The following is a 21,302-nucleotide window of genomic DNA, read 5'->3' as shown; positions in this document are numbered from 1 at the left end:
CTTAAAAGGTCCTCTGTGTGAGCTCTGCAGGAGGTTCTTGTTTTATAAGATCTTGCACCACAATGTCACAGTGAGGTCAGATGGACAAAGCCAATCGTGCTCTCCTAGTCTCTCAGCATGTTGCTGCTCCACAGCTGATTTCATTGTTTTCAAAGAAACAATAGGAAAGGGCTTGTTGAAAAAAAGGCCCTTTGAATGATTCGTTTGCTTGACTCTTTTGCATAATGAAGACATTCTGTTGTTTAAATTAAGCTTTGACACTAGATGTTAATATCATTTATCCCATTAAGTCACTTGCCCTGCTAGTTTGATCTTGATATTTAAATTGTATGTTAAATTACACAATTAAATCCTGCTTTTAGGGGTTATGAAAATTCCCTTCTAATTATATAAAAAGTTGTGTGAACCTTTTGATGTTTTTTTCACAGCTCTAATCATCTGGCTTGTTCCATCTAATTAGAAAGATGTGAATACTGCGATAAACTTTCCTAAGTATGCATCAAAAGAATGTGATGGAAATGTCAGACTTTTAGGAAATTCATTACGTGTTCTATGTTTACTCTGCTCAATTTTTCCTCTTTTTAGATCATCTTTTTTCCTCTTTTTTTATTGAACATAACCTCTTCAATACAAATACTATACCTAATCATGCCACAGCCACATAAGATTCAGACTGTAGGATGTCTGGAGCAGGTTACAGCTTTTTGTTGAGGGCTCTCCCACTGCACAGATAATAAAGTCTCCCTAATTTTAGCCATTCTGACAGAATAAATGACACAGCATTTTGCCTGCCATCACAAGAGCCCTCTCTTTTGTGACTGAGAGCATTTCCTATGTGATCTTTTTCTCTCTCCTTCTGTCTGCTGGGGGAGCACCTTTGTCCTAGGGTGGGGAACACCAGGGTTGGGTCATGAGCTGAGAGGGACTGAAAGTACCTGGCTCCACATGTTCTACTCTCAACAAAAATATTCTCCAACTTTCCTCAATGTTCACAGAGAAATTAACTCCATCCTTTCCTACTCTTTGGTTTTCCTTTCCTCTCTCAACACCTACTCTTCATTTCCCATCCTACCAATGCCCTTCATCATAAATATATATTTCCAAAGAGTTCCTCCTGGCTTATGTTACTGTGAGATCAAAACCAGTTCTTTAATGTCATCATTCTGCTTGCATTACCTTTGAGATTCCTCATGGTTCCCCCTAAATTATGCAACAAGCAGCTCACATACCTGCCTCCTCTGGGGAAATGTCCTTTTGCTAATTCATTGTCTAAGTAAGTTATAATGAACAAACTTTACAATAAGCTAACAACAGCACTGCTTCAAGACCACTAAGTACAGGACTCAAGAAGTTTAAACATTCACAGGTCATTAAGAATATTTATTCATGCCATGGTAATTTCTAGGGAATTTGGTTTCATTGTGTGTGAAAATAAGACAGCCTGTTCCTTGAAACCTTACAGTCCTTCTAGGTATTAATATAACAACACTACTGCTAAGCAAGGTTTGTGCATCCCTCACTTCTGCTTAATGCTGAATGTTTCCTATATATTGTTTATATAAGTCAAAATGCAATTAATAATACATAACTTGACTTTACATATGATTAAAACCTATTTATTCACTTTAAAAACCTCAAATGGCTCTAGAAGTCACATCACCTTATTCCAGTTAATTTTATGGGATGTCAAGAAGAAATAGTAGCTTAAATCAAGATATCTGATGACATAAGCAAAATGAGAAAGAAAAAAATCTGTTTATTAGAAGGGAACAGAGAAGGAACAAAAAGGAAAGGATAGAGAAGAACAGATACAACAGAGGCTGAGGAGGATGCAAACATTGAATGAGACTCCCAAGAAAATGTCCTGTATCTTGGAAAATTTATCCTGAGCATCTCTTTCACCAAATAGGGCTCATTAGCATTCACAGAATCACAGACTATTCTGAGTTGGAAGGGACCCACAAGAATCATCGAGTCCAACTCTCAAGTCAATGGCCCACATAGGGGATTGAACCCATGACCTTGGCATTATTATGATCAAGTTTTAACCAACTGAGCTCATTATTTGTTTTGAAATTATTGCAAAGAAGCTTGAGAAAGTGCTATCTGAGGGCTAATTCTTTCATATAAATTAAAAAGAAAAAAAAAAAAGAAGGTTTAAAAGTTAGTCCTAGGGCTATAGCATCACTGGTGTGATGCCATCCCATGGCACGCATTCACTACTGGGTCTCTCCACAAGCTTTACCCCCATGTCACATCTCAGTCCATCAATTAATATCATCTCCTACAAAGTTCAATAAAAAAATAAAACTGAAAGGGACATAATATCATGAACAACATCTCTATTTATTGGACAGTGACTGATCCAATCTGTGACAGAAAAGATCAAGCAGTGGAAGGGTTGTTAGCTTGAAATCCTTTTAAAGTACGTTCCAGCTCTCAGCTGCTGAAAATTCAAAAGGCCATCCCACGTACCAAAGGTTGCAAAAAAAACTCAAGGAAGAGACACTTTAATAAAACTGTCAGATCTTGGGTGATACACTGATGAGGAAAGTGCATGCTTCGAAGAAATGTTGGAGTGTTGCCCAGAAATATCCCATAGACAAGTGCACATCAGTGTTTCAAATGACTTCTGCTCAGCAACGGCCAGCTCTGTGAGTCACAAAGGTGAGGGTAAAAGGAAGTAGTCCAAAAAGTAAGCAAACTGTTAAATGAAAAAATACAGTCCTTTCATCAAGTTCCTAGTAAGCAGCTGGAAATTGTTTTTATTGTCACCGTTGTTTTTGAGAGGGATGTGATCTTTGCACTGATAAATTCTTAGCTAGTTGTGTGAAAAAGATCTGCCATGAATATTCAGCCAATTTAATTCTTTTTTTTCTGTCATTCTTTAAAGCACCTTATAATGTCTCTTCTTTCTTTTTTAATTTTCTAGTTTAATTCTACTCAGAGAGTTATAAATTCTTAGAAAAATCCAGTTTTGCTGGTTTATTTGAGTAACACCTAAATTTGATCTGAAGTGGTCTAATTAGGAGATTTTATATCTGTGATCTTTTCAGAGCTTGTTTAGAGATGAGACAAAATATACTTTTATATTATTCTTCATGACAGTAACTTGAGGAATGACAAAGAAAGCTACTTACCAACCTAATGCTAACCTTTTTTTCTTACAAAGGCCATATTAGTTAATGATGGATATGTGGCATCTTTACATTTCTTTACTCAAAACAGAAAATTAGGAAACCCAAGGTCTGAAATAGCACTTGCTTGGGTCCACACAGAACTAACAGAACCTCATTCTTTTCGATAGCTGTTTCCATCCCATCCCCAAGTTTGTTATTTAAAATTGGGGCGGGGGGGGTGGGGGGCTATGCAGTACTTCTCATATTTGAAACTACAAAAGGACAGTCATTAAGCACTGTCAGAATGTATTTTAAATCAGTTTGCCTATACATTCAAATCTCTGTAAGTTCAGACTTGTCCAAGAGCCCTTGGGTTTTCTATTGTTATCTAAATAAGTGACAATATCTGCTGTTTAATCTTCATAGAAGTCATACTTTGCTGCTCAGGCCCTTTTCTCCTGACAGCCACTTCAGACATACAAAGAGAGGAAATACAGAGTTCGCCACAAGTTCGTGACTCATTACTTTGCTCAAAGACACTTGCACAATTTTTTAAGTCACACCTGTTGATGATGAGAAAATGCTGCTGTCTCCTGCAGACTGTGGGGATCCTGCAAGTCAGTTCCAGACTTTCCTACATAATCAGCAGTTTCTTGACATTCTCAGTTTGGCTATTATTTTTGTTTTAAATTTTTTATCATTATTATTAAATGAGGGGTTAGTACGAGCAGCATGTCTTTCTCCTAACACTATTACTCTCACTTTTTTATCATAAGACTTCTCTTTGTAGACTAAAGTCACTTTTCCTGTAAGAGTTTCTGTCCTATTGATGAAGATGGCAGTAAATTCACACCAAGACGGACAGTTTTTTCTGAAATCTTCTGCATTACTGAGAATATAGTTGCTTTTACGTTGTGCAGAGGTCAATATTTCCAGCAAATACTCCTTTAAATTCCCTTTAAATTCCTGCATGCAGATGAATTGCAGAACAATGGAATGACTCAAATCTCTGGATACCAAATGGCATCTTCAGCAATGAAGTGGGGAAAAAAGCTTTGCCAGCTGTTCTTGGATTTCTCTCATTTCCTGTGTCACAGTTCATGCTCAGAGCAGCACGTGTCCATGATGCCAAATGAGAAGGGGATTAGTTGTTGCTTTATTAATGGTCAAGGATGAAACTTTACTTCAATGGCCAAAATCCAGGGCAGTGAGACTATAATTTGTCAGCAGGAATATATTCTCCCACAAATAGTGCTGTTCACAGTACAGGAGGTTTTCACCTCAAATATTAAGACACAGTAAAAAGCCTTGACTTTTGACAAGGGCATGTAGGGATAGAACAAGGAGGGATGGCTTTACACTGACAGAGGGCAGGTTTAGGTTAGATATCAGGAAGAAATTCTTCCCTGTGAGGATGGTGAGGTGCTGGCAGAGGTTATCCAGAGAATCTGTAACTGCCACATCCCTGAAAGTGTTCAGGGCCAGGCTGGACAGGGCTTGGAGCAATCTGGGATAGTGGGAGATGTCCCTGCCCATGGCAGGGGTGGAATGGGATGAGCTTAAAGGTCCCCTCCAAACTGAACCATTCTATAATTCTGTGTAATGATACACCCCTGCTGCAGTCCTCTGATTTTTAACCCTAGATGAAGGACTAGATCCAGAATAATATCTGTTCATGGTAAGACAACATTTTTGGAAAGCAAGTTATTGTCCAGGAATGACTCAGGAATCATGTCAGCTGTGTGGATGCTGAAACCACTGAGCAGCCACTGCTGCTCTTACTACCTCCAATATCAGCACAAGGAGAATCACCATCACCTTACTCAAAGTACATAGAGTGTAACATTACAGCCTTCAAACAAAAATTAGTCCCTTCAGATCTTTACCCCAGAAGTTGTGTACTAGACGGAAACCTTTGAATCGCAGAATCATTAAGGTTGGAAAAGACCTCTAAGATCATTGAGTCCAACTGTTAACCCATTACTGCCAGGTCCACCACTAAACCACGTCCTAAGCATCACATCTGCATTTAACACACTTCAAATATGGGCTGTCAGCCAGAAGAGTTCCAGCACTTCAGATCTGGTTTGCACAAAGTCACCTCCTATCAACCCTCTTTTATTTCATGTTGCATCAACAGACCTTACCTTAAAAGTAGACAGATTGGTGTCTTTCATGCACTGAGTCAATAACTTCACTTTTATCAGTGCATGATTGGTCAGTGTTTTATTCATTGCTGTATTCAACAGCACAAGTAAGATAATAAATTTGCATTGGGAGGGAGTTAAAATGTAATGGTAAGTTCATCAGTTCCATCTGTGTTTGTGATCTAAGAAATAAAAGAACCTCTTTCCTTCAAAATCCCTTTTGTTGCTCCTATGAGATTCATTTTAGATTAATCTTTTTTTCCTTCTTTATTTCCAAAGGACATCCATTACCTTGCACTAGATAAGGGTGAATTGGCACTAGCTGAAGTGGCAAAGAGAAAGGCTAATGACATTGATGCAGAATCAATAACTACTGGAATTGGTAAGAATTAATGGTGTTTAAAAAGCCCTTTTTGTTTTAATCAATACTTGTCCTGTAGAACATGGTGTTACATTTGTAGGAGGGTTATTGTTTTGATTGCACTGGGTTTTTTTGAAAGTGAGACCATGTTTTTATTTGTAACTAAAGAACCATACTTTTATATAAGACGGAGGCTTATAAAAATAATTTCACTTTGGGTAATTTCAGTACCCATGTGAGGACAGCTATGAAGCAAAATAATTTATACTATATATATTTAAAGTATAAAGATTTATATATTGAAAAGCTCAGGCTGTACAAACTGAACTGAGTGCAAGAGTTTAAGGGACTGAATCTGAAAGTTGTTGTTCATGTCAGCATTAAAGACCAGGTATGTCAATCTCATTCACCTCCAAATATTTGCTGGTGCACACTGTGTGAATAAGGGGAGTCACATCCATCCTTGGTGCTTTGGCAGGTTTGGATGGAACATATACTGATGTGAACACAGGCTCAGATCCTGCTTTTAAAGCAACAGCTTTGCATGCAGTGGAATTCTTGATGTTCCATAAGGAATATTGATGCAAAAATTGCAGTGTTAGATTAATAGTTGAAACAAAGACAATTTTCAGGCAGAGCAACTCATAACTCTTTCACTTTCTCCTTGTGTTTCCTCTGAATTGATATGAAGACATACATGCAAACATGTTAGACCACTCTGATCTCATGCCCTGCATGAACCAAGCAGGTGTCTGTATCTGCAGAGCTGACCTCCATCAGAGAGAAAGTAGACAAAGGATAAAAAAAAACAAACCCACAAAATGTTTGTATAAAATATGCACAGTTCTGTTTTGGTTATTTTTCTGCATCTTTGAATATTGGAGAAAATCCCTGAGCTTTTGTCCTTGTCCCATGCCAAGTGGAATAGGATTAAAACTCAGAAGGTTGTTTTGTGAATCAGAGTCACAAAACCTTTGGGATCCTGGGATCTTTTAGAACTGTCCATCTCCATGTTTACCCAGAGCATACAAACAAAAGCCACTCCAATGCACAGACATGCAGAGGGGTAGTATATGCATTTATATGACTATATCTACAGATTGCTTAAATCCATGACTTCCAAGGCTATGCAATACAGTATTGCCTCTTTTCCTCTCCAGCAGAGTAGGAATCAAGCACTGCCTGTCCTGTGCTCTTTTCTTCAGTGTGTTTCATTTTCACACTCAAATTGCTTCAAGCATTTTTCCACCACAACTGGGGCTTTGGTCAAGCCCTTTCACCACTAGAGTTCCAAAAAAGAACATTTATTTGACTCTTTCCATACTGGACACTCTTTAAATTGTACAGTTGTGTCTCCTTGCTTTCTCTTTTCTTACTTCTTGGGCGTTTGTCCACTGCACCAAATATAACAGAGATACTTAGGACTGGCATCTGATCATTATCTATTCTCTGGTGCTTAATCCAGAAAATCTAAGCTCTAATATGTGTCTTCATTTAATTCCTTGCAAACTACCATTATTACTAGATTTCTGAAGTTAGGCTATTTTTAAGTTTACTAAGAGCCTTTATAGCAGTGTAGGCACATGTGCAAGGAGAGGGACAGGAAAAAAACTGGAGTGATCACAAATGTCTTACTTGCATATCAAATGTAATACACGTGTTACTACAATTCATTATAAATGTGCAGGAACACAGTCTTCCCCTCCTCCAGACCAGTCCTACAGTTACCTCTGCAATGCCCCATTAGCATAAATTATTAAAGTCATTTTGTATGATAAAGTCTTTTGCAGAATAATTAACTATCAGAGTGATTTAAAATAGTTTTCAATGCCCCCAGGGACAAACTGTCACTGAGATTCAGTCTCTAAACACTAATGAGTTTGCATTCAATTCATTTTATATGAAAATAATCAGGAATCTCCCATGAGTTTGTTTCGCTGCAGATTGGATCTCACCTTAAACATGTGAAATCTCATCCACAGGTTTTGTTTTATGGTAGTTTGTTCCAACATCCTTTCTTTCTGATGTTATTATTTCATAAACTGTTACTGGCAAAAAAGATGACAATGATGTATGACCTTTGTGGACCCAATGAAACCAAAAGATAGCAAGTGTTTTATATGTAAATTGCTGTATTTTTCTAGTATTTTGAGAGGGGGAGAAAAACTCATGCCAGAGCCAGAATTTTTAAAATGCAGTTTCAAACAAGTCCCTGTTTCCTAACCATTTCCCAAGCCCAGTCCTCTTCCTCTAGCCCCTACTCTCTGGAGCTTTCAGACACTCAGTTCACCAATGGTCACTTCCCAAAGTTCTTGAACATCCATTCCAGGCCTCTACCAGAAGACAGTAATGTAAGCAAACAGAGGCAACAAAGTGTAGTCAGTGCTGTTGAGGTTGCGCTGGACATATATGTATATGAAAGTTTCTCTATATCTATATACACACACACACACACACACACACATATGTATATATATATATATCACTGTTGATCCTAAATAATACAAAAGAGAACCATTCTCATGTATCTGATGAAATTTCCTGAGCTAGCCCATCCCCAAAACTCATCTCAGCACTACTTGAAAATAAGATGAGTCAGTGCTCCTGGCTGATTCCCAAGCCTTTGAGAGTGCTCCATCTTGCCCCAGATATATTTAATTTGTCTAGATATTTCTCTGTACAAGCCTCACTTCAAATATAATATATTTCAAACTCAGACTTTACGGAAAGTTTCAAACTCCTACAAATAATGCAGAATGACAATATAATTTCATCTGAAATGCACAGATGTCATCCAGAGGTCTATAATCATTGGTAGATTCCTCACATATATTATACCAAAATTTGTGTCAAGATAAAACTAAAAACAGATTGATTATTTTAAAAATTTTGGCTTTTCTCAGTTCGTCACATGTTTTCAGTTTGCTTGACACCATTTTGAAGGAGCCACCCTCAAAGCTGAGGATGTCTGTGGGCATGTCATAAAATCACCTGCAGACCTCAAGAGCACAGCAGTTTGGTGAGAATATTGCTGAGCAAGACAAAGTGTCAGGTGAACTATGGTTTTAGCAGAATCAGATATTTTGCTCATCTGATTAAAATCTTCTAAAGAAAATTATTCTCATAGGATTTTATGTTTGACAGCCTGTGAAAATGCATCTTGAGGGATGAGAAGATTGAAGTAATGGTGCTGTATATCTCAGAAACAGCATTCATCTGTCTCCTCTTTGCCCACTCCTATCTGATCAGCAGACCACTGGCCACAGACACCGTGGTTTCTTCTGCCAAAGATTTTCTCTTGAATTATTTCTGTAGTAGTCCCATGAGTTTCTTAATGAGGTCAGGGAGTTCTCATTCAGCCTTGCCTAAAATGTATGCTGTGCACCTCATTTCACTTGATTAAAAGAGAGAATAAATACTTATTCAATATTGACAATGCATGTAGGTTACTAATAAATTCTGTTTATGGGTGTAACCCGGCATACACTCCCCTGGAACAGCACTGTCTGTGGTGGCAGAGTGACAGAGTCTGTTCAGTGCTGTAAACTGGAGGTTGCTAATGTAAAACCAGAGTTGCAAAGAACTGACAAGGCACAGCCTGTTAAGAAATGCCATAACTAATAATGATCATGGAGGTGAAGAACTCAGCCCTTCAGACATCATTGCTCAATGAATATCCAACGAAGAGCATATGTAGGCAGTGTCAAGAAGTTTCCCAAGGCCAACTTCCAACAAATTACATTAGGGCCTAGCAGGATGATTTTAACCTTCAAATCAACAGCTTTCACCCAAAAGGAATTCATGTTGTGACAAGACAGATAAGTGCTGCATAGTTGAAAGGCAAATTGGAAACCTTGTATTTCTACTTAGAATGAAATTCAGAATATTAGCAACACTAATGTTTAGGCAACATTTCTAACAGAGGTATCTTCACAAAAGCACTGATGTTCAGATAATTGCATTGTTCTGAAATGCAATGGGACTGACTAACATTTTGGTGGTTCACTAATGTCTCATGAAAGTGCTTGAGGTTTTTCCATTTAAAATAGAATTTAAAAATACTTCTGGAAATATTCCATGATGTTTGCAAGTAAGATAGGAAATCTTATCAGTTCTCACAGAGACTGAAGTCCAATTTCCCACACAGTTTGTAAAATGACATTCAAAATGTAGGGACCCTAAATGTTTCACCTTAGTGGCAAGGAACGTTGCCAGTTTGAACCTTAAGTGGGGAATTTATTAATTTCGTCTTAATTCTGTGGTAGTGTTTTGTATTGAATGGCTTACATATTCTTTGTGCTGATTAGTAATGACACATGCTGTGATGTTTTGTCTTCCATGTGGTGTATCTGAGATACCAGTCTGGACTTGCATACAGTCTGCTACCTCCAGAGCACTTAAGATTTACTCACATCTTCCCCGATTCCTGACAGTCCTGGGATTCCTGCTTGCATTTCAAGACCATGTTTAGAATTGTGCCCCTGTGTTTGTAGCCTTCCCTGGCCCTGCATTAGCCTAGATGTTAACATTTCTTCTGATCCATAATGAGTCTTTCCATCTCTCAAACAGCAGATTTCTTCCTTACCCTCCCATTTCCTCTCTCATGCTGATGCCAAAACCTTCTTCATTTCTTGCTCTTCCTTGGCACACACATCTTTCTCTTGCCATCTACTGAGTTCCAAGCTAACTGAGAATCTTAGCCTTTATTTCATTGCACGATCTTTATTTCACTGTGTGACACATTTGTGTCATGCTTCAAAGGTATCATCCCATACACAAGGTGAATTGTGAACTGGAAAGGCTTGGGGGACACCTGTTTGTGCTACAATTTTTTGGAGCTCTGCTCCCTTCAGTGTAGATGTTAGATATCCCATTTTATTTATTTAGATTTCCAGTTTAAGTCAATCAAACCCTCTGGAATGAAATCCTTTTCTTTTCTTTTTTTTTTTCTTCTAATAATGTGACTTTTTCCCCAGAGAGCCAGAAAAACATTTTTAATGAAAACTGTTTTCTAAGTATGATTGGCAGTTCACCTATGGCAAGAAATTAGTTTCCACAAGCACTTTTTCAATTTTGTGCCACCCAAGATGAGTGTCTTTGAAGATCTATAGTAATTTGAAATTATTTAACTGTACTCATATATACACACTCTCTTGAGCACATCAAGCCACACACAACACTTTATACAGAGCCTGCTAAATACAATGAAAATATTTCCACCATCTTTAGTGGACTTTGGATGGGGATTTTAGAAAGTAATGAGCTCATGTGTAGGCCTGGAATTACCAGGACTGCTGCCACCTGCAAAGAGCCTGGTGTGGAAGAGTGCTCTGCTTGATGTAGGATGGTTTCAAGAGGAGTGGACAGCAGCCAGCACTCAGGGCATGACATCCTGTGGAATTCCTGGCCTGGCAATCCTGCCTCAGTGACAGTGCAACAACATGCCCCATAGAAGTGGATCTGCTGAATTTTCTTCTATATTCTGGTAATTTTGTTAATTACATTTTTAAATTTCCAGCTGATAGGGAGGATTTTATTCTGTTGAGGGGTTACAGGCACTAATTGCTCCCCTCCTTGTGTTCTTTGCAAGAAGTGGAGTTATTTGTTTTACCAAAGGTCTATAGTAATGCCAAGCTATTTTTGGTCCACCACATCTCACCTCTCTGCTTGCTTGTGTGTCATGGTGTCAGTTTTGATCTGTACCTTCCCACTGCTAGACAGCTTTGCCTAAAGACATAATCCTCAGCCCCTAATAATTATAAGTACATCAAAGGCTAGTTGGTTTTCTTAGCTGCAGAGGCCTACACAAAGATCTGTGTATCTTCACGTGAAAGAGATTTATAGTTTTGTGTCAAGCTTTAAAATAATCATGGCATTCCATTTTCCCCCCTTTTTAATAAACACCACTATGTGCCCAAAATGAAGACACTATTCTCCTTAATAGTTTAATCTCAGTGATCCTCATATTTTGTAATATCTACCATCAGTAAAACTATACCCTAGTTAACATGAGAAAAGTCTTACCAGAAGTCATAGCATTTTTACCTTAATTTTAAATTATGTGTTGAGTAGAAGAAAAGAGAAAAATCAGTAACTGGGAGAGCCAGCTTTTGGGGACTTACATAGTTTGTATCTATAGCCACATACATGACTGGTTTATAAACAAAAAAATTACAATATTTCCAAATTCTGGAAAGCAAAAGGAGTTGTCTGTATCTGATCTGGTTTTATTCTACTCACAATTGGAGTATTGCAAGGTATGTGAGGTCACTCATATCAGACATCTTATCCATATAACCCCAAGCCAAGCTGATGCACACAGACAACAGCAAATGGATGACATTAATTACTAAATAAACAATGTATTTTCTGTGGCAGCATATCAAGAACAAAGTTAACTAAGTGAAAACAATTCACAAAGCTATTCCTTGGGGGAGGATGTAACATGATAAAGAATAGTTCAGCATAAGAGGTCTTGAAGGGATGCCCGTGGCATGGCATTGAGGTGAAGAAAGTCAGTACTCAAGTTGTTGACATTATAGTGAAGAATTTCAGGAGGAATTTGACTTCTCATCACTGACTCCATAGACAGCAGTAAATTTAAACAGAAAGCACACATAGTTAAAATAACTGTTGAAACAAACTATCAAAGAACCTGATGCATGGAAAGTGTCTTTCCATGAAGACTGAATGAATACCTTTCTGGGAAATAGGTTTTAGCCAAATGCAATTTATGCATTAGTCAAACACATGTTTTTCTGGCTTGGTGTAGGGTACCTGGATGAAATTTAATAGCCTCTAATTCACTGTAGGTCAAACTGGATGATTTACACCATGTCATTACAGTATAATATTCATATGTTCTGGATTCCACTCTTGCCTACAGCTCTGTGAAAAAGCCCCTGGTAAATCTCCCATTAGCTTCAAAAGGCCCACATGTAGGCTAAAAGGCTGCACTTAAAACCCACATAATATATATTCACACATCTCATAGTATGCACGTGTGTGTGTGTACATAAGTGGGTGTTATATTTACACATACACAGCCAAAATCTGGCCAGTCATAAAAATAGCTGCAAATCTGAACACAAGCACCAGCGGAATTATTCCATATTTATATTTTGCCTCATGACATCAGCAGTCACAGAATCCACTGCTGCTTTCTTTTTGTGGCAGAACACAAAATAACCACAGCAGGAAGTACTTTCATAAGTCCTGGGAGCTGCAGATCTGTGTGTTCATAGTGTGTCAGAGGCATGTTTGTCTCACACACCCCAGAGCCGTCCCTCAGCCTGTCGTTTTCCGATAGGGAATTCGCCGATTGCATTTCTATGCACTGAAAAGAGTTGGCAAACACATATTTGCATGGCAGTTGGTATGTGTTTTGTCCTGTTTGTTCTGTGTAACGTAACGTGATGTGACAGGCTGTAATTCATCACATCAGTTGCATGACAGCAGAGGAATTGGAAAAGAGGTGTAGTGGTGGACTGGTGTGGGCTGTCGATTTAATGTTCAGTGGTAGTATTTCTACATTAAGGCTTTTCATAATGACCTACCAAAGAATTATCTCCAAGTATTCCCTGTGCCAAGTGAGTTTTAGGAGGAGTAATCAGGAGTTGCATAGTCAATATCAAGGGAAGGCTGTAGATCCCTGTGCTCAGAAGGAACAACTCTTGTCAATATGAGAACACTTGCCCATCTGGTGGTGAATCAAACAAACAAAAACATTGGAGAACTACTTATTTATTTTCTCCTCTTTCACTGCACTTCCCAGCCACACCACAGGACCTTCAGTGGGAACAGTGTGGAATTGCCCACGGCAAAAGTGGAGGTTGTTTTCCTTCAAAGACTCCTACACAAGAGACTGCTTGACAGTTCACCCTTGAAAAATTCCCGCAACAGAAGCAAGTGTGTTTGATAACCTGATGTGAGTTCTTGTTGAATGCTTTCGGCCTAACAAAACCAAGTTCCCTGTTAAAATCCCATCTCAGGGTTGGGACTTTCTAATCAGGACATGGCTGGTGAAAGCCTTAGTTCCGGAAGAGTTCAGTGGGGCCCAAGGCTGAGTTTGCACCCATTGCTCTTCTCAGTCATGCACTTTCTAAAGTGTCAAACTTGGCCAGAAGATGAAAAGAAATGAGCTGTTTAAGGAAAACCATTGGTGAAAAACTGATCAGCAGTGCCTAACACAGGGCAGTAAGTACATCCAAAATTAGTGACTTTTTTCTTTCCTCAACATACACTCTACAATTAATTACAGCTATTTCAAGTATCTTTTCCCTAAATATCCTTCCTGTTGGTTAGTCTGCAGAGACTTCTTTTTAGTCTGAATCTCAGTGCCATGAGACTGCTGCAACTCCTCAACTCATGCATGAATTACACCTGCCCTTCAATACTATTTTTCACATAATTCAAGCTACCAAAAGTCCTGAATCATGCTTGATTTCAAACTGTAAAATTGAGTGTTAAAGACAGATTGTGAGGCAGTGTTGGTTATCTCTGCAATGCTGATATTATGAAATGCAAAAATTTTAATACGATGAAAAGATATCATTAACAATAGCTTATAAACATGTATGGTGATCGTCTTAATTAATTACTTATTGCAGGGAGACTGCCAGTGTCCCACTTTGTCATCTTTATGATAATCAAAGATGTAACAGCTGCTCGATTTCTGCCTCCTGCCCTCCCAGCCCAGGGACATGCAGCTCAGTCCTTGCACACGACCACATCAGTAAAAACACAGGGTATAGTTCTCACACAAATTAGATCCCACGGATTAACCGTGTTTAAATAGTTTAAAATTTTTCACTGGAAAAGAACATGGAAGCCAATGTTCTTTCCTATAGATTTGTGTTCAAAACCTGTGCATGACTTTTCATTTTTTCAAAAATATAATATTGCATCATAACAACTGCTGGCTTATGTTTTTCGCTTGATGAAACCTTCTGCTACATCTTACTCTGGCTATTCATATATCTCTGCTGAATTTAGTCATTTCCCTTGCTAATGTTCTTGCTGCTAAAATCCCCCCGGAGATATCCAAATACAGCAGATGAAGACCAGATTCCAGGGCCATCCCAGAGACCTTGCAGAATAACCCCAGGATGTGATTTTACATCATTTAGTAGATGCTGGTGAACCATCAGGAGCCTTACATGAACTTACCCTGTGACTGAAGGATTTGGAACCCAGTCTAAAGTTCTCCTAAATCATCATTTGAAGTTCACTGCTGAATTTCACCACACCTCTCCTTAAATCATACAAGCTTTTATTAACCAGAAGAAAGACGATGGCCATGGTTATTTATTTTACTACATAGGATGCATTTTGGCCAAAGAAAACAGCCACAAAGTGCTTTCCTCGGGCCCTTGTTTTTAGCCACTAAAGGACAAAATGTTTAGTTCACAAACATTACTATGGAGCCTGTGTGGGCACACTCTGCTGCAATGTAAACCCAAATCATCCTGTGGATTCTGCTGCTGTTGCCTCTTATGTAAGGGAAGAGTTGGCACCACAGCACTCCACAGTGATCACTGTAATAAATAGAATTTTAACAGTAAAGCATTCTGGAAAAAATGCTGGTTTCCTCAAAAATTCATGAAGGAAGCACAAGCTTTAGTCAGTGCCTTGTTTTCATGTATTACTGTTAATTGCACTGCCCCAACCTAATCCCTTGTGTGTTTGAGAGTTTTGCTGTCCACATGTTGGGATTAGATACAAGACAGCAGGTTAACAACTGGGTGAAATTAGACTTTTACAACCATCACCAAACTACCTGATGACTGGCCAGCTCATTTTAGCCTTTTGTTTTCCTGTGGGGACTGTGTGAGCTCTCTGTGACAGCTGCCCATGTTTTGGCAGCATCCACGTCCCCTGCCACAGCCCCTCCGTGTCACCTTCCCAGCAATGCCCTCCCCCAGAGCCTGACCACACAGCCAAGTGAAGTCTGCTTTCTAAGCTCCCTTATTTTCTATAATTTTTACAACACAGAGTGAAAACACAGCCCTGCGAAATCAGCCGTGCTCCTCTCGTTCGTGTCTGCCATTAGGTGTCAGTGTGACAACAACCATGATCCACAAAGGCTACCCGGGGGTGTGCAGGGACAGTGCCCCATCCTAAACTTCTCACTGTCGACTCGAGGAAAACACAGTGTGCAGCTGAGAGCAAGGAAAAGGCTGACGAAAGCAATAAACATTTTATTTCAAGGTTTTCTCCATCACCTAATTGAAATAATTTACTAACAGATAAGTCTGTTTGCGTTTCATTCAGTGTGTCTCAGGCTCCCGGTGTTGCAGTTGTCGAAGGGTAATATTTACAAAACCAGGACAAGAGTTTCTGCACACACTGATCTGACCCTATTTTGGGGGAAGGAAACAGTCAATACAATCAGTAATTTGCAGTCTGCAGGAGGCAGACTGACTGCTTTGCCCCATGCAGATGTTAAATTACTTGTGTGAGTTGATGCCTGCACATACTGGTGCTTGCAGGTGGGTCCTTCACGAGTTGTTTAAAATATTGTATTAGAAATTGCAACTGCAAGTTCCACTCATTCCAAAGAAAAGGGTATCAAAACTTAAAAACTAGTTTTAAAGCAACTTTTTGATTTATTTTTATTGCCTTTTTTGATATATCAATGGCATGCGTGATGAAGAAATAACAAAACACATGACATGACATATAAAAAGGAGTTTGAAATTATTTTTAAACAAAGTTTCAGGCACTTTCCAAAATGTAGCAAACAGCATTTGTTTACATGGGAGTTTTAAAAGTTAGTATAGTTTTAAAATAAAAATCAGGCTTTTGGGGAGAAAAAGTATTTTCAGAAAAAATCGATTTGTAAAATACTCTCCAGTTGCCTCTGATATTGAGAATACCTCAAGTACTTCTAGGATAGCAATTTTTTGCATTATGTTTGGAACTGTAAATGTTTTCACCACTAACTTTAATCAGATTTTGATCAGTCAACATAATGGCTAAATCAGCTTGGCCTTCACCAGGATCAGGGAATCTGTTGTGCAAGAAGATTGAGATTCAACTGTGCCTTCATCTTTTCTGCTTTGAAAGGGAGCAGATTGTAAGCATCGCTTAAATTTGGTGCTGGGTTTTTTCTTTATATTGACAGATTAAATCTCAAGTAGCACCATGCTGCTGTGATAAGCATCTAAGCAAGATGGCTTTTTTTTACCGACTTCCAGTTTTCTAGTAATTGCATGGCACAGGAGTGGTTAGTCCAGAGCATGCACTGCACAGCCCAGGACAAGAATCGTTACATACCATCTAGTTGGGCAGTTGCAGTTCTCTTCATGACAGCAGCCTTGCAAAAGTTGGTAGCCCTGTCCCCCTTCAGTTTGGAGATGGCAAATGAAAAATCTCATGTGCCAGTTTGACATTGTCTTTATAATAGATAATTATAGGCTTTAGGAATAGAAAAGATGCCAGATTAAAGGGCTCCAGCCATCTGTTATTGCAAGATTGTGAAGTAATCCTTGACCATTTTCATATTAAGAGTTGCCAACATGATGTTATCCCATTCCTTATGCCACTCAGCTTGCCTGGAAAGCCATCTCCTGTACTTTAGTTCACTGACATCCTAACTCTCTTTTGCTTTGTACTGTTTTAAACAGCAGTGATTAAATATTTATATTGGTGCTGTTGGGGGGCTTGAAAGTTCCTGCAATCCTACACATCTGTTTTGACTTCAGAGATATAAAATGACCAGCTCCATATTTTTAGATGGGGTTTCAGATCAGGTTCTTCTTCTTGTTTGTGGTACCAGTGGAGCAGATGGAAAGACACCTAGTCTAGCAGTTTTAAAAAACCCCAGCACTGGCCACTATGGCTGGTTGTACCCCTGCTCCATCAGGGCCCCAGGGTAGGTATGAGAAGGGGCTCCAAGGCCAGGCACAAGTTGCTCACATGGCACTCTCTGCCACAGTCAGTGGAGCCCAAAGGTAATTTTTCTGGTTTTGAAGCAAAATCATTAGTCATATACACCTGAAAGCAGCAGACAGCTGTAAGCCTGCTTTAAACTGAACGTGGTTCTTAGAGAGGTATTGCTTCAAGCAGCTATTTATAGATCAGACAGGATCCTGGTGACAGGATCCTTCCTGCAATGGGCTGAGTTTCCAACTATAGCCTAAACCAGTCCAAAAATGCGCCACAAAATGTATGGAAGAGTTTCCACCTGCAGGCAGAGAGGAGGCAGAGGGAACAGAGTGGCAGTCAGGGTGTAAGGAAGGACTAAAAGGGCACAGGAATAGCCAGATAGAGATTAAATGTCTCTGAGTGATGCACATCTGTGTGAGAAAGACTGGTGGTGGCATGTAAGGAAGGAAAAGGAACACTGTGGCAATGCAGGAGGCTGAAAAGATGCCTTTTTAAGGGCAATTTTTACCTACTGAACATTAATTGCTTTCCGTGGATACAAAGTGCACTTTAAGTGATGAAAGGAGTGGCTGAAAGGCAATGCTGTATTAAACAGATATCAAAGATTGCAATGTAGGTTAATTATCTTCTCAAAAAAAAAAAAAAAAGAATTTTTTTTCTTTTTTCTGAAGAGGTGAGTATCTGTTCTGAGACAGAATCTTATCTCCAAACTCCTGTTGTCTACTTCAGTGAGAAGAGGAGCAAGAAAGGGAATGAAATGGGTTGGTGAGGAGACACCAGCAGGGGCCATGGTGCCTTTTTTCCCTGGCATCAGGCGTCAGCTATTTGCATCTCTTCCCATGGACTTTCCTCCTGGTTCCCTTCAGAAGCACAGGCAATGCCAGGACCTGCCCACAACTCCCCCCAGGGCTTTGAGCTTCCCCACTGGTATCCACAGCCGCCGCTCCTGCTGACATAGTTTATTTAAATAGTCAGGGAGAAAGTATTTGTGTTTGCAGAAGGCAGTGTATAGTGTAACCTACCTCAGTAAGGTTTTTAAAAGAAAAAACACTCTGGTGTTCATGCCAGTCTATAATTGAGGGATATCAGTCAGATGAAGATCTTCCCAGGGAGTGGAAGAAACAGCCTGGGAATGGAAAACCCACTGTTTCTATGAGGTTGCATTTCCACTTCCAGCAGAGCATGCGAAGCATAGCATGTCTCCTTCCCAAAGCTGTGCATTTTCCCTCTAAATCAGTCTCTTCTACTGGTAAGGGGTAAGAAGGAAAGTGTCAATCCTTCAGTCAGTGCTTTGGGTGCCAATAGGGTCACATCAGCTTTTAAAGCCTTTGGGCACCCAAACCACAGAATGCACTGGTGGTTATCAGCAAGTCTGTGCAGGAAAGCTCTGCAGCAGGTGAGTGACGGGATGCAAATATCCATTAGGGAGAACCTGCCCCTGTGTCTGCTTCAGTGCCTTTTTAGCCACACCTTTCTGGTAAATTGTAAAATGTCGGTCAGGGTGCTCTGGAGATGGTTGAAACAAGGTGTGCTCATACCCCAACTCTTTTTATGTTCTAGTGCCTTGGGGTGCATTTAGAAAATGCATCCTAGTTTTGTCTTATGTTGTAGGATTTAGCCAAGAGACACTGAGCAGAGCACTGCAGAAGTGTCATTAAGGGAGCTTAGTAACAGGATATCCTTGTGCATGTTGTGTGTGTGGTGTGTGTGTGTACATGTATGTGTGTGCAAGCACACAGCTTGCATATATGCACACCACAAGAAAGTTTTGGGGTTTGTAGTTTAAAACAACATGTTGGTACCAACTATGTAGGATGTTTTCTATACATTGCATCAGCGTTGCTTATTTTCTATGCAGAGGCAGACACAGACCCCATAAAAACTTGGCCTTTGCTTTATAAAAACTTACCCAGGACATTACCAGCTTAGTATCCTCATTCTTGAAGCATAAAAGGTTCTACGGAAAGTCGGTCTTTTTAAAGTGACTGAAAAAAGCCCATGCAAACATTTTCGGTTTTGGTAGATGGAAATCTTGCTCTTGGTAAAGTCTATGAGTTTTGAGCTTGTTGATATCAGAGTAAGTTTAGTCTGTACAATGTTCCAGTATGAATAACATCTTTTTTCTATGAAGCCCACTGATTACAAGGACATTAGTCTGGCAGAGGCTGGAAAGAAATGCTGTTTTATAATTTAGGCTTATTTACAGATTTGAAAAATGTACATGATTTGAAAAATTTACATTTTCCCATTATTAGGACTAGGCAACTAAGTGGTCCCAAGTTTTTCTTCATTAAAGAAAAAGGAAAACCCCTCCTTTTAATATGTGTGTGTTTCACACTTTTCAAACTTCAATAGCATAAAATTTTTCACTTGGTCAGAAAGCTGATTTAATTTGCTGCTAGGTTAAATGGTAAAGGTTTCAGTCAAATTAAATTCAGTGCATTGCTTAAATTTCTAGCTGCAATGCATTTAGCCTAATTGCTTTGGTAAGTTGGGTGCTCTTCTGAATTTTCCTCTTTAAAGGCAAGCAAAATAAGCCTGAGGGTCACAGGTGGGCTAGGCTGCTCTCTGGGATTCACCTGTGGGGTCTTTGGATATCTCTTCCAGTCCAATTGCATCCTCAGACCATGTCTGATGAGCCTGTTCTGCTGACAAGGGAGAGCATTTAAACACCTGTAGGTTTTAGCTGTTTAAACCCAAATCAGTTTTGAAGCAACAAGAAAGGCTGAGCAAAATGGTTCAGATTTCAGCCAGTTGTCAACTAAATGTGTGCACTGGGCCTTTAAGTATTTGGCCAGACACATCTTGATTGCTTCTCTTTTGTTTTCACCCTTGGAAAGTCAGCTGGATAATACCCTGTAGCCAAAGTCTATTCTGTGATGCTGCAAGTGGGCTGGGCTGTGGATGCCTGAGCTAAAGGAGTGTGTGAGGGGGAGACTTAACCAAAAACAGAGTTATATTCACGCATTTCCAAATTTTTGTGAGCCAGGCTATTTGCAGTCATTTTCAGTATTGCAGTGTAAAATGTAAAACTCACAGGGACATAATATGGCCCGCCTGGTGCAACCTCTAAGGCAGTTTTTTCACCTCGGGGACAAGTGACAGTGCAAACATGGAGGTGATGGAAGCCATCGAGGAAACTTCCACCAACGGCACCCTCAGAGGCAAGCCCTAAGTGTCTAGTTTTTCCCTCTTTGTTTATAGTATTTTTAAGGCTTTGAGTTCTCACGCAACATATATGTCATTAAATGGCTGATTCCTCTGTACACGTTGTTGTGATGGCCTGTGGCAACCTGAATTAATTGTTTCAGTAGTTGATGGTGGTTACTAGCCATAATTATTATAATTTGCATTTATAAAAACTTCTTTCATCTAAGGATCTCAGAATGCTTTTGCACACATTTAATTAAGCTTCACAACATCCTGTGAGGTAAGTGTCAAGAGTGTTGTTATATCCATTTTTACACAGGTTTCTCCAAGAAAACAAGGTCAGTGACTGGTATTTGGTTCACATCACTCTTGCACTCTTGCACAGGACGAAGCAACCGGCGCAGCTGCAGGAATTGGGAGGGCTGATCTAGGTCACTCTGCATCTCCCACATACCTCTTGCTGCTGCCACACCGTGTGGACACACACACTAAGCCATTGCAAACACAGTCAGAGCAACCTCAGCCCAGATTCCCAGCCTGAGATGGCCCTTTCTTTCCCAGGAGCACTCCAGCAGCAGCGAAGTCTTGGAAAGAAAAACAGATAAGCACCCAACATGTTGAACAACATGACAACTC

At 39.5% G+C, this 21,302-nt stretch overlaps 1 protein-coding gene across 1 annotated transcript in view; it reads left to right on the top strand.

The window, feature by feature from the left end:
- WDPCP (WD repeat containing planar cell polarity effector) overlaps positions 1–21,302 on the top strand; it is a 147,621-nt gene that overhangs the window by 103,131 nt on the left and 23,188 nt on the right. Inside the window, exon 16 of the mRNA XM_071582045.1 lies at positions 5,546–5,648. Within this exon, the coding sequence (XP_071438146.1) occupies positions 5,546–5,648 (103 nt within the window). The remainder of the gene's footprint in view (positions 1–5,545; positions 5,649–21,302) is intronic.

Source organism: Pithys albifrons, chromosome 2 (genome assembly GCF_047495875.1).
Source record: "Pithys albifrons albifrons isolate INPA30051 chromosome 2, PitAlb_v1, whole genome shotgun sequence".
Classification (NCBI taxonomy): Eukaryota; Metazoa; Chordata; class Aves; order Passeriformes; family Thamnophilidae; genus Pithys; species Pithys albifrons.
This window is presented reverse-complemented; position numbering and strand designations above follow the sequence as displayed.